This window comes from Oryx dammah, unplaced genomic scaffold (genome assembly GCF_014754425.2).
Source record: "Oryx dammah isolate SB20612 unplaced genomic scaffold, SCBI_Odam_1.1 HiC_scaffold_2, whole genome shotgun sequence".
Lineage (NCBI taxonomy): Eukaryota > Metazoa > Chordata > Mammalia > Artiodactyla > Bovidae > Oryx > Oryx dammah.
Genome location: NW_024070186.1, coordinates 177,938,199 through 177,950,383, shown reverse-complemented (window position 1 = coordinate 177,950,383; position 12,185 = coordinate 177,938,199). Strand labels below are relative to the sequence as shown.

Genomic DNA, 12,185 nt, shown 5'->3' with positions numbered 1-12,185 from the left:
AGAGAATCCATGGACAGAGGAGCCTGGTGGGCTACAGTCTATGGGGTCGCAAAGAGTTGACACGACTGAGTGACTAACACTCACTTTGACAAATCCAGCAAATCCTGAGCCCTGCTGCAAACGTTCTGCCTGTGATATTATGCTGAGGCAGGTCGGTTCCACGAATCTGAGGCCGGGCCCCCACCCCTCCTACTTCAGGGGAGGAGGAGGAGGAAGCTCCCTCTGGGCAATGCCCAGGCAGGCATCCGTGGCAAGTTCCCTGTCGGCACTGGCTGTAGCCACCCAGCTCAACATGGACAGGAGCCAGGCTCTCGCCTTCTGTAACCTGATGCTTGCTTGCATCAGCTCTGACTTCTGAGCCCACTCCTCAGGCAGCTCCTGCTAGGGGTCACGGTGACCTTCTCCTTGCGTGCTGCCATGCTTCCCAGCAGGGGCCCACCTGCAAGGACCAGGGGAACCACTGCATGGGGCAGAGATGGCCGTGGCTGCCACAAGCCTGAGGTGGGGTTGGACCAGGCAAGGTTCCCCATCCCTTCCTCTTTTTTTTTTGACTGAGCTGGGTCTTAGCTGCTTTGTGTGGGCTTTTCCTGGTTGTGCTGAGTGGGGTCTATTGCTGTGCACAGGCTTCTCATTTCATTGGCTTGTCTTGTTGCAGAGCACAGGTTCCAGGGTACACGGGCTTCAGGGGTTACAGCTTGTGGAATCTTCCCAGACCAGGGATTGAACCTGTGTCTCCCGCATTGGCAGGAGGTTCTTATCTTCTGCGCCACCAGGGAAGTCCTCCCTCGCTCTTTCACTGAGTCTCCTGCTTCCATCTAGCAGGCATCCTTGGGCAGAAGGCAGTCCTGAAATGCAGGCCTGTCCACATTCACAGATGAGGGACTTCCTTCTGCCCTACAGCTGGGTGTGGAACCTTCCCCTCTTCCCACCTGGACTGACAGGAGCCTCATCCTTAAAAGGCACAGACACTGATTGGATGCAAAAATGATGGACTGATAAAGTGCATGGGCTCTGGAGTCACACTGCCTAGGTTGGAAACCCAGCTCTGCCACTTCCTAGCCGGGTCACCCTGGGCAAGTAAGCCAACCTTTCTGTGTCTCAGTTTCCTCATCCACACAGTGGGATAACCATACCTCCTTACTGTGCTAATCCCAGGATTGGTAGATTTCTTTTTCTGTACAAGGCCAGGGAATAAATACTGCAGGCTCCTGGGGGGCTGCAAGAGCAGCCACTTACCTCTGCCCGCCGTGGTAACCCAGCCATACACAATGAGTGAACAAATGACTGTGTTCCAATAAAACTTTATTATGGACACTGAAACTTGAATTGCATATAGTTTTCATGTCACAAACAGTCCTTCTTTTGATATTTTTAATAGTATTAAAAAAAAACCAAAAACGCCAAAATCACTTTAGGTCACAGGCAAAAACAGGATTTGGCTGGTGGGTTGAAGTTTGCAGTCCCCTATGCCAATCTCTGTAAGTGCTGAGCGCAGCAGCCAGCACATGGTTCTTGAGCTGATAGTGGGCACCTACTGTATGCTTAATACACGTCAGCTCCTATCATCATGGAAGGTGTGGATATGGCAGGAGGCAGCTGTCCGCGTGGCTGACTTGCTGCTGAGGGGCAGGCCATCAGTGGGGGAAGGTGGTCTGCCTTGGAGAAAAAGCAGCTGAAGTGGGTTATCAGGAAGTCATGCCTTGGGCTACCACCAGACAGGAGTGGCCAACAGAGTCCTTTAACTGGCCCTTCTCTGCTAAGGGCCCAGAGTACTGGCTTAGTTGCCCAGAATGTGCCCCTCTCCCCACCCCAGCTCAGAGTGAGGGCCTCCTGTCACACCCCTAGGTGCCTCCACAGGGGCCCCTTCCCCTCTAACACTCCAAGGACCCTGGGCCACCTCCCTCCTGAGGGCTCAGAGCAGACCTTGCCCTAACGTCAGCGACTGCTGCTGCTGCTAAGTCGTGTCAGTCGTGTTCGACTGACTCTGTGCGACCCCATAGATGGCAGCCCACCAGGCTCCGCCGTCCCTGGGATTCTCCAGGCAAGAGTACTGGAGTGGGTTGCCATTGCCTTCTCTGATGTCAGCGACTAGGAATGGTTTATTCACAAACAGCTCCAGCTCCAGGCCCAGAGCTTCCTCCTATCTTTGGCACCAAGCAGTGAATGTCAGGCCTTGACTCGTAAAGTCACATCCTTGGGCCCCAGCCCAGGCTGGAGGAGTGGCTGAAACCCCCAACTTGGTGCTCTGGAGGAGTCTCTCACTCTCTCTCTCTCTCAAGATCTGGCCAAGAACTCTGTCAGGCTTCACTCCTGGCCTTTGTCCAGGCCGGCCCCATCTCCTTGGCCCCATCTCTCTCCGTAGCAGGTGTGCTAAGGGGTTTGGCCTGCAGGATCTAGCTCGTCCTAGGTGGCCGTGAGTGTGGCTGATAGGGGTCCGATGGTTCCCTGCACACGCCCAGTCCCACCTTGTTCAAAGCAGACTCATAGACAATGTCTTTGAAAAGCTCAGTGGGGGGAAGACACCCGCTGTGTGCTGGAGACACTAAGTTCTCAACCGTGGCTGGTGGTCTTGCCTCCATCTTTCTTCCCCGCCCTGCCTCAGGACTCAGCTGGCACTTGGGTATCTGTGAGCTGACTGGAGAAGGCCCTCTCTAAGCGCAAGGTGTTGTATCTGGGGGGTGGTGTGCCAGGCACCTGGGGCCCTGGGGCTGGAGGCAGACTCAAGGCAGAGGTGAAAGTGGGCAGGTCATCATCTATGTTGAGGCCGGGGTTGACCCGGCCCTGGGGGATGTGGGGAGCCTCGCGGCAGGTGGGTGCCCGTCTCCGGGCCCACCACCCCTTGGCTTTGTGCCACTGGTGGCGGGCAATGATGGAGAGGGAGTCGATGAAGAAGACCTCGATGATCTCAATGACACAGACGACAGAGCAACTCATCCACAGGCCCAGCTGGCCACCGATGTTGGACAGAAGCTGCTCAATCTGCAAGGGAGGCCAAACCACACGATCAAGGGGGAATCCCCACCAAGCTGGCTTCATGCAAAGACCCTGAGGCCCAAGGGAGCCACTGGTTAGCCCTGGCCCTGAACAGGTTTGGAGAAGACAAGGGCAGGCTGGCTGTCCCCTCCTACCCTGCCCATTCTGATCTGAGGCCTGGTTGGCCTTTGGTGGCCCTACTAGCTTGGGCTGGACCCCCACAGTCTGACACTGCTCCCTGAGGCCAGGCAGATGGGCAAAGTCGCAGACCCGGGACAGTCTCAGAAGGGAGCCACTCACGCTGTTGGCAGGGTTCTCCATGATGGATCTCTGGTTCAGGTCTTTGTAGAATATCAAGAGTTTGGCCAAGTCTGTCCTGTAAGAATTCCAATAGGCAGGGCCAAGGTGAGTTGGAGGCTTTTGCACTCTAGCAAATAGCCAGCCCCTCAGCATGGTTGTGTCTCTCCGTCCCAGCCCCCAGCAAAGCCCAGGCTCTGAGCTCCACAGGGTGTCATAGAACCTGGTTTATGGGGTTCCTTGTGCACCACAGAGCACATCTCCTGCCTGGACCTGGTCACTCAAGCCATCACTTTACTCAAAACCCATTTCCCCAGCTCTAGACTAAATCAGTCCCCACAGCTGCCCTCCCACAATGAAACCTTGCAATCGTGATTGTTTGATGGCTATCTAAGACACATCTGGGAGAAATATGACCAACCTAGATAGCATATTGAAAAGGAGAAACATTACTTTGCCAGCTAAGGTCCGTCTAGTCAAGGATATGGTTATTCCAGTGGTCATGTATGGATGTGAGAGTTGGACTGTGAAGAAAGCTGAGCACTGAAGAATTGATGCTTTTGAACTGTGGTGTTGGAGGAGACTCTTGAGAGTCCCTTGGACTGCAAGGAGATCCAACCAGTCCATTCTGAAAGAGATCAGCCCTGGGATTTCTTTGGAGGGAATGATGCTGAAGCTGAAACTCCAATACTTTGGCCAACTCATGCGAAGAGTTGACTCATTGGAAAAGACTCTGATGCTGGGAGGGATTGGGGGCAGGAGGAGAAGGGGACGACAGAGGATGAGATGGCTGGATGGCGTCACTGACTCGATGGATGTGGGTCTGAGTGAACTCCAGGAGTTGGTGATGGACAGGGAGGCCTGACATGCTGTGATTCATGGGGTCGAAGGGAGTCGGACATGACTGAGCGACTGAACTGAACTGAATCAAACTGAACCATAATAACAGCTGGCATTTATTGACCACTTCCTGTGTTGCCAAGCACTCTTCCAAGAACCTTGTGTGAATTAACTCGTTTAATTCGCACAACAGCCCGATGAGGCAGGTATCCCCATTTTACAGACATGGAAATTGAGACACAGATTGGTTGAGTAACTTGCCCAAGACTACACAGCTCATGACTGGTAGAGCTGATATTCAAACCTAGCTACATCTGACTTTAAAGTTTGTGCTCTTAACCATTCACTGTACTAAATTCCCTCCTGTTAGGACTGTGGCAAGCTAGAAAATTCATGCTTATTCCAGAGAGGTAGCCAGTACTCAGTACTCTTTGGTGCTTTGCAAAAATGGAAGTTTAATGTTGCCAGAATTTTTGATCTCTCAGGAAAAGTTGGAAATAACAGGTTATATTGGTGGAATCATATTTGGGTCAGGGGTTTAACAGCTTGCAATGATTTGATCAAAGTCTATCTTTATTATTAGACTCTAAGGAGAGATAAGAAAGCCTTCCTCAGTGATCAATGCAAAGAAATAGAGAAAACAACAGAATGGGAAAGACTAGAGATCTCTTCAAGAAAATTAGAGATACCAAGGGAAGATTTCATGCAAAGATGGGCTCGATAAATGACAGAAATGGTATGGACCTAACAGAAGCAGAAGATATTAAGAAGAGGTGGCAAGAATACACAGAAGAACTATACAAAAAAGATCTTCATGACCAAGATAATCACTATGGTGTGATCACTCACCTAGAGCCAGACATCCTGGAATGTGAAGTCAAGTGGGCCTTAGAAAGCATCGCTACAAACAAAGCTAGTGGAGGTGATGAAATTCCACTTGAGCTATTTCAAATCCTGAAAGATGATACTGTGAAAGCGCTGCACTCAATGAGTTCAGTTTAGTTCAGTCACTCAGTTGTGTCCGACTCTTTGCGATCCCATGAATCGCAGCATGCCAGGCCTCCCTGTCCATCACCATCTCCCAGAGTTCACTCAGACTCACGTCCATCAAGTCAGTGATGCCATCCAGCCATCTCATCCTCTGTCCTCCCCTTCTCCTCCTGCCCCCAATCCCTCCCAGCATCAGAGTCTGCCAGCAAATTTGGAAAACTCAGCAGTGGCCACAGGACTGGAAAAGGTCAGTTTTCATTCCAATCCCAAAGAAAGGCAATGCCAAAGAATGCTCAAACTACCGCACAATTGCACTCATCTCACATGCTAGTAAAGTAATGCTCAAAATTCTCTAAGCCAGGCTTCAGCAGTACGTGAACTGTGAACTTTCAGATGTTCAAGCTGGTTTTAGAAAAGGCAGAGGAACCAGAAACCAAATTGCCAACATCTGCTGGATCATCGAGAAAGCAAGAGAGTTCCAGAAAAACATCTATTCATGCTTTATTGACTATGCCAAAGCCTTTGACTGTGTGGGTCACAATAAACTGTGGAAAATTCTGAAAGAGATGAGAATACCCGACCACCGGACCTGCCTCTTGAGAAATCTATATGCAGGTCAGGAAGAAAGAGTTAGAACTGGACATGGAACAACAGACTGGTTCCAAATAGGAAAAGGAGTATGACAAGGCTGTATATTTAACTTGGTTTATTTAAACAAGGCTGCTTATTTAACTTATATGCAGAGTACATCATGAGAAATGCTGGACTGGAAGAAGCACAAGCTGGAATCAAGACTGCCGGGAGAAATATCAATAATCTCAGATATGCAGATGACACCACCCTTATGGCAGAAAGTGAAGAGGAACTAAAAAGCCTCTTGATGAAAGTGAAAGAGGAGAGTGAAAAAGTTGGCTTAAAGCTCAACATTCAGAACACTAAGATCATGGCATCTGGTCCCATTGCTTCATGGCAAATAGTTGGGGAAACAGTGGAAACAGTGGCAGACTTTATTTTGGGGGCTCCAAAATCACTGCAGATGGTGATTGCAGCCATGAAATTAAAAGATGGTTACTCCTTGAAAGGAAAGTTATGACCAACCTAAATAGCATATTAAAAAGCAGAGATATTACTTTGCCAACAAAGGTCCGTCTAGTCAAGGATATGGTTTTTCCAGTAGTCATGTATGGATGTGAGAGTTGGACTGTGAAGAAGGCTGAGTGCTGAAGAATTGATGTTTTTGAACTGTGGTGTTGGAGAAGACTCTTGAGAGTCCCTTGGACTGCAAGGAGATCCAACCAGTCCATCCTAAAGGAGATCAGTCCTGGGTGTTTACTGGGAGGACTGATGCTGAAGCTGAAACTCCAGTACTTTGGCCACCTCATGCGAAGAGTTGACTCATTGGAAAAGACTCTGATGTTGGGAGGGATTGGGGGCGGGAGGAGAAGGGGAGGACAGAGGATGAGATGGCTGGATGGTATCACCGACTTGATGGACATGAGTTTGAGTGAACTCCGGCAGTAGGTGATGGACAGGGAGGCCTGGCATGCTGTGATTCATGGGGTTGCAAAGATTCGGACATGACTGAGCGACTGAACTGAACGGAACTGAACTGAAGTACCTTGGAGGAAAGCATCATGTCTGGAGTGGACATGAGTGGACACTGACCACCAGCCTGGCACAGTGGTGGACAGTGTCCACTCATGTCCACTCCAAGTTATCATGGCATCCCCCAGCACCTCACACCTCGCCTAGTGGACATTAAATAAGATGCTGGAGACCAAACTGGGGTAGGGAACCATGTAAACAGTAATGACCCACAGAAATGTTAGTTTACATGACAATCCCCCACTCACCCTTTCCACCTTTGTCTCAGGCTGTTGAGATCCTTGAACTCTGGCCTGGCTGATTTTTGCTAAAAGTCTCTTGGAAGTGAATTTTGATAAGGAAAATCAAGTGCGATCAGAAGTTGCAAGGTTTAAAAGAGTATTTTTCCAAGTGGGTCAAGATACATCAGGAAATCATGAAATAAATGCACTGAGCCTTACTAGTACCTTTTACAAAGTGAAATATAAAAGATCAGGTTGTATCCACAGAGAGATTTGAAATTTTTATCAACTGATATAGGCACTAAGCATTTGGAATTATGCTGTGACCCATCGGATGGCTGTAAACAATTGGTACACAAGTTGGATGGTTTGGTACACAAGTGTGCAACATCTGAGAAGCAGCCTGAATGCCCTGTATCAGGAAGAGTATCGATATTTTCATGCTGTGGGTTGTGGTCAAACAGTTGACAGCCCTTAGCCTAGAGCAGGGCCTACCTCATGATAAGACTCAAGAAATATCTGTTGAATAAAGAAATGAGTGAAGGAGTGAATGAATGAAAAGGAGAGGGTTCGGCATGGAGGAATCAAGTGAGGAGGCTGGAACCAGGGTGGGCAGGAGCAGAGGAAGCAGGGCAGAGATCAACTTACTTATTGAGTTTCTTCTTTATTTGCTGGCTTTGGTCCCAGGTGAGAACAGACAGCAACCATTTCTGTGGTGGAGAAAGAAGTGGCCTGGGGATGCCTGGAGAGGCCAGAGCCAGCCTGTCTGCTCTCTCCTCTCAGCCCCAGCTCCTGACATGGGCCTCCCCTGTGGATCACCCCTGAGGCCAGAGGACACAGCCAGGACCTCAGGCTACAGGCCGAAGTTTCCAGGGGGGAAGAGTGGGCAGAGAACTTACCTCGGAGACCTCCGATGGCCACTGTGCCAGGCTGGTGGTCAGTGTCCACTCCTTAAAGCTAAGCGGAGAAGGGCATGGAGTGAGTGTGGGTGGCCTGGCCCAGCCCAGCCATGTCTGTCGCACCCCTTTGGGTCCACTCACCTGCAGGCTTCCTTGCACACCGACTGGCAGCCCAGCTCTTCCCGGACGAAGGCCTGGTGCAGTTGGTAGTAGCAGTACACTGAGGAATGGGGTGCGGGGAGATATGAACTTTGGGGCCACAGGGCCCTTTCTAGGGTTTCCCAGTGATGCCCCCATGCATGCATGCTTAGTTGCTTCAGTCATGTCTGCCTCTTTGTGACCCCATGGCCCATAGCCTTCCAGGCTCCTCTGTCCATGGGATTCTCCAGGCAAGAATACTGGAGTGGGTTTCCATGCCCTCCTCCAGGGGATCTTCCTGACCCAGGGATCGAACCTACATCTGCCTGCATCTCCTGCACTGCAGGCATATTCTTTACCCAGTGAGCTACTTGGGAAGCCCAATACCCCCACAGTCTCCTTTTAATGATTTTACCTTCCACTTTCTACAAATACTAGCTCTCTGGAAACAATTGCTACCTTGTGATTTTGAGAGACAGAAAATTGCCACAGTTAAGAACATTAGCTGGAGGTGGGATGGGTTGGCAGTCCTTGCCTTGGGTCTTGCTCTGTTAGACCCTGGCTGTGTGATCTTGGGCCAGTTGTTTAACCCTTTTGAGACTCAGTTACTTGTTCTGTGAAAGGAAGGACAGGATCAATAGTCCCTACCTCCTGGAGTTGACAGAGGGGGTCAGGGACTTAGCAGAAGCTGGGGTGTAGCATTTGGTCCTTAATCAGAAAGTGGAATTCAAGCTAGGTTTCACAACATGAGTGAAACTGGTTAATATCTCTCTGTCTCCCTCAGGTCAAAGGCCATCAGGGCAGGGTCCTGGGAGCGCCTTAGCTATTGCCAGGGTGGGGCTGACCCTGCTCCTGGGGTGTGCAAGGTGGGGGGTGTAGGTGTCTCACTCACTCCAGTTGGGGTGCTGCTGGTAGTTGCAGTAGTCGGCTCCCTGAGGTAGAGGCTGACTGTACTGGGCACACCCACAGTTCTCTACCATCTTTGCCTGGAAGCACGAGTGAAGGCAGATCTGAAAGACAAGACCCAGGAGTTCCCTCAACCTCCTTGCTTATGGCTGCCAGAGATCTCCCCTCCCTATATCCCCCAGTCAGAGAAGGTCAGCCTCCCACAGCCTTGGCAGAGAGCATAAACGTACCCCTCATGTCCTAGATGACAGGGTCAAAGGGACAAAGCTAGAAAACGTATTGGGACTTTGAGATGTGGAGGCCAGGATGAGCTAGGGGTGGTCATTTGCCACCACGTGAGTGCTGACCCAGAGGTAAGTGGGGAACTTGGAGCAGGTGCCAAGAAATAGAGAAACAAACACAGTCTCCAACTTTCCAATTTTCAGCTGCACGCCCTCCATGCAGGATCCCTGGGGATCTTACCACAAAGCTTAGAGCCGTAAAAGCTAACAATGGGGGCTTGGAAGTCAGGCTACTTGAGTTCATATATCAGCTTTGCCACCTCCCAGTTGTGTGACCTCAGGTGAGTTACTTAAACTCTCTGATGCTTTGTTTTCTTCATTTTTGAAATCAGTATATCAGAACCTACTTCATGAGGTTGTTGTGATATGAATTGAAAGATGTAAAGCGTTTGTAAATGCTAGCTTCTCACTAAATATTATCCCGAGTGTCTTTCCACTGAGCTGACTTTTCTTTTTCTTCTGTCTTAATGTCAGTGTGATTGCATCTCTATTTCTTACAAGCAGACCTTGTCTGACCACTAGTCTCTTTTCATAGTGTCTCCACCACCTCTCAGCCCAGCTCTAACAGAAGCGAGAGGATTCAGGGCAGAGGGTGCCTGGTCCTTTTGCTCTGCTGGGTGATTCCCATTTGACTCTCTAGGTGTCCTGGTGGGAAGTGAAGGGCAGCCTCTTTTCATTCAGTGTCTCCACAACTTCTCAGCTCAGCTCTAATAGAACAGAGGATTCAGGGCAGAGGGCGCCTGGTACTTTTGCTCTGCTGGGTGATTCCCATTTGACTCTCTAGGTGTCCTGGTGGGAAGTGAAGGGCAGACTCACAGAACAGAAGACAAGGTGTAACAGGTGATAGCACCCAAGGGTCAATGTAGGTAATAACTAATGGGTGGTGGAGATTGCAGGGAACCAAAGAACGTGTCTCATTTGATAAGGCCACTCTACCCACTGTTTATCCTGTAGGAATACGGGCCCATTGTTACCAGATCTTGTTTTTCAAGAGAAGCTAGAAATCTGGATTTTCTTATGAAATTCCCCAACTTTTAAACCAGGTGAAAAACCAGGTGGGCAGGTTGGAAGGGGCCTGGAAACCACTGATTAGCAGTCCCTGATCCAATCCAAACTCCCCTGGTGGCTACGAGGAGCACACAACTTGTCCAAAGCTGTCAGTGGATGAAAGGCACCCCTTAGCCAACCCCTCCCAGACTGCCTCCCCCTCCTGTCTCGCATTCGCCAAGGCTGATTTAGGAAGCAGGTTTGTCGAGCTGTACGTTCTGTTCCAGGCAAACCTCGACTAAGGTCTGGTTACAGGTGGGTTGAAGGGGACTGGAACCAGCCGGCATCGTTTGTTCTTGAGATCTTTGGACGAACCCCAGGATTCTCACCACAGTTCCTGGTCCCAGACACACCCCAACCTACATATAATTTTGTCTCCTGGGTCCAGACCACAGCCTGGGGCTGGGTGCTGCCTCCAGCCTGTACCTGGAGGGAATACGTGGCATTGTAGATGTTCGTGATCTGCACGTCACTCCAGTCCTCCGTGCAGTGGCTGTAGGGATCACTCAGCTTGAAGGACTCCGTCTGTAATCACAGCAGCACATATTCAGCCCTGCACCCCTCCAGGACCCAGACAAGGGGCATTGCTAGCAGCTTCTAGGAGCTGGGCAACCACCCACTCATTCATTTAACAAATATTTATTGAGCACCTACTAGGAGCTTGATGCTATTCTAGGCACTATGTCGCTCAGTCACTTAGTCATGTCCAACTCTTTGCATCCCCATGGACTGTAGCCTGCCAGGCTCCTCTGTCCATGGGATTTTCCAGGCAAGAATACTGGGGTAGATTGCCATGCCCTTCTCCAGGGGATCTTCCCGACCCAGGGATTGTCTCCCACGTCTACTGCATTGGTAGTTGGATTCTTTACCACTGAGCCACAAGGGAAGCCCTCTTGTGAGCACTGTGGAATCCACAATGATCAAAATAAGTTCCCTGCTTTCCTGGAGCTCACATTCCAATGGAGTAGACCGATGACCAAAAAGCAAATAAATCATTTTGAATAATTTTTTATAGTGATCAATGGAACTAGGTAGAAACTGGAAGGGTTGGGAAGAGGGGACAACCTTTCCAAAAGTGATTAGGGAAGACATGGAATGGCAGGAAAGAGCTGGACTTGTCAAGAAACATAGGAAGAGGATTAGGCAGAAGGAGCAGCCAGAGTGGAGGCGGGAGAGGGCCAGGGTGGCTGAACTGTGGTGAAAGGGAGAGCCGTCGCTGGAGATGATGTCTGAGAGGGACGCCAAGGACAAATTGTGGCAGTCTCTTATACTGCTGAGAAACGTGGGTTTGGATTTGATTTCCTGAATAGTAGTGAGCCACTGGAGAATCCATGGGGATGGGGCAGGAGGGATTAGAGGAGCAGTGACTGTGCTGCGTGGGATTCTTGTCTCAGTGAAGGACTCATTTCCTACCTTCTTACCTTTTGGTCCCAAAAGGTGACTTGGAAAAATGGACTTTCTTAGAGAGGACCAAAGAATGCCCAGCAGTATAGAATGATACCCTGATCAGAAGAGGTAAGAACATTGCAACTCACTATTTGAAAGCCTTATTAAATTATTTTTTATTATGGCTTACACATTTGGTTCTAGCTTAATATTTGTCACTACAAAGGAACAATCCAGACAAGACAATTAGGGGAAAAGAAGGATAATGTCTCCTAAGGGGGGGCAACTATAGAATATAATTTGTGACCAACTCATAGCTAGGATTTGGTTTGTGTGTGTGTGTGTGTGTGTGTGTGTACAAAGGTGTTTGTTTTTTTTTTTTTTTTTGAGATGGGGAGGGTAAAGGGCAAATGGATGTCAGATTTATGGGAGGGAAGAAAATTCTTTTTTCTTTGAAGAGTGGCTGAATAGAGAGAAAGATAGTTGAGGGTGGGTGGGGTAGGGGGAAAGAAATCAAGAAGTTTGGTGCAGATATAAACTATAGTCATGTCAAGGGGCTATAATCTCTTTCTGTTTGTATTATAATTCATCTGTTGATCCAT

At 49.5% G+C, this 12,185-nt stretch overlaps 1 protein-coding gene across 1 annotated transcript in view; it reads right to left on the bottom strand.

The window, feature by feature from the left end:
* Positions 1–1,285: 1,285 nt before the first annotated feature.
* SCNN1G (sodium channel epithelial 1 subunit gamma) overlaps positions 1,286–12,185 on the bottom strand; it is a 30,475-nt gene continuing 19,575 nt past the window's right edge. Inside the window, exons 7-13 of the mRNA XM_040257783.1 lie at positions 10,624–10,722; positions 8,856–8,973; positions 7,967–8,045; positions 7,826–7,883; positions 7,575–7,636; positions 3,274–3,349; positions 1,286–2,979 (exon numbers count right to left, since the gene is read on the bottom strand). Of these exons, the coding sequence (XP_040113717.1) occupies positions 2,599–2,979; positions 3,274–3,349; positions 7,575–7,636; positions 7,826–7,883; positions 7,967–8,045; positions 8,856–8,973; positions 10,624–10,722 (873 nt within the window). The 3' untranslated portion in view covers positions 1,286–2,598. The remainder of the gene's footprint in view (positions 2,980–3,273; positions 3,350–7,574; positions 7,637–7,825; positions 7,884–7,966; positions 8,046–8,855; positions 8,974–10,623; positions 10,723–12,185) is intronic.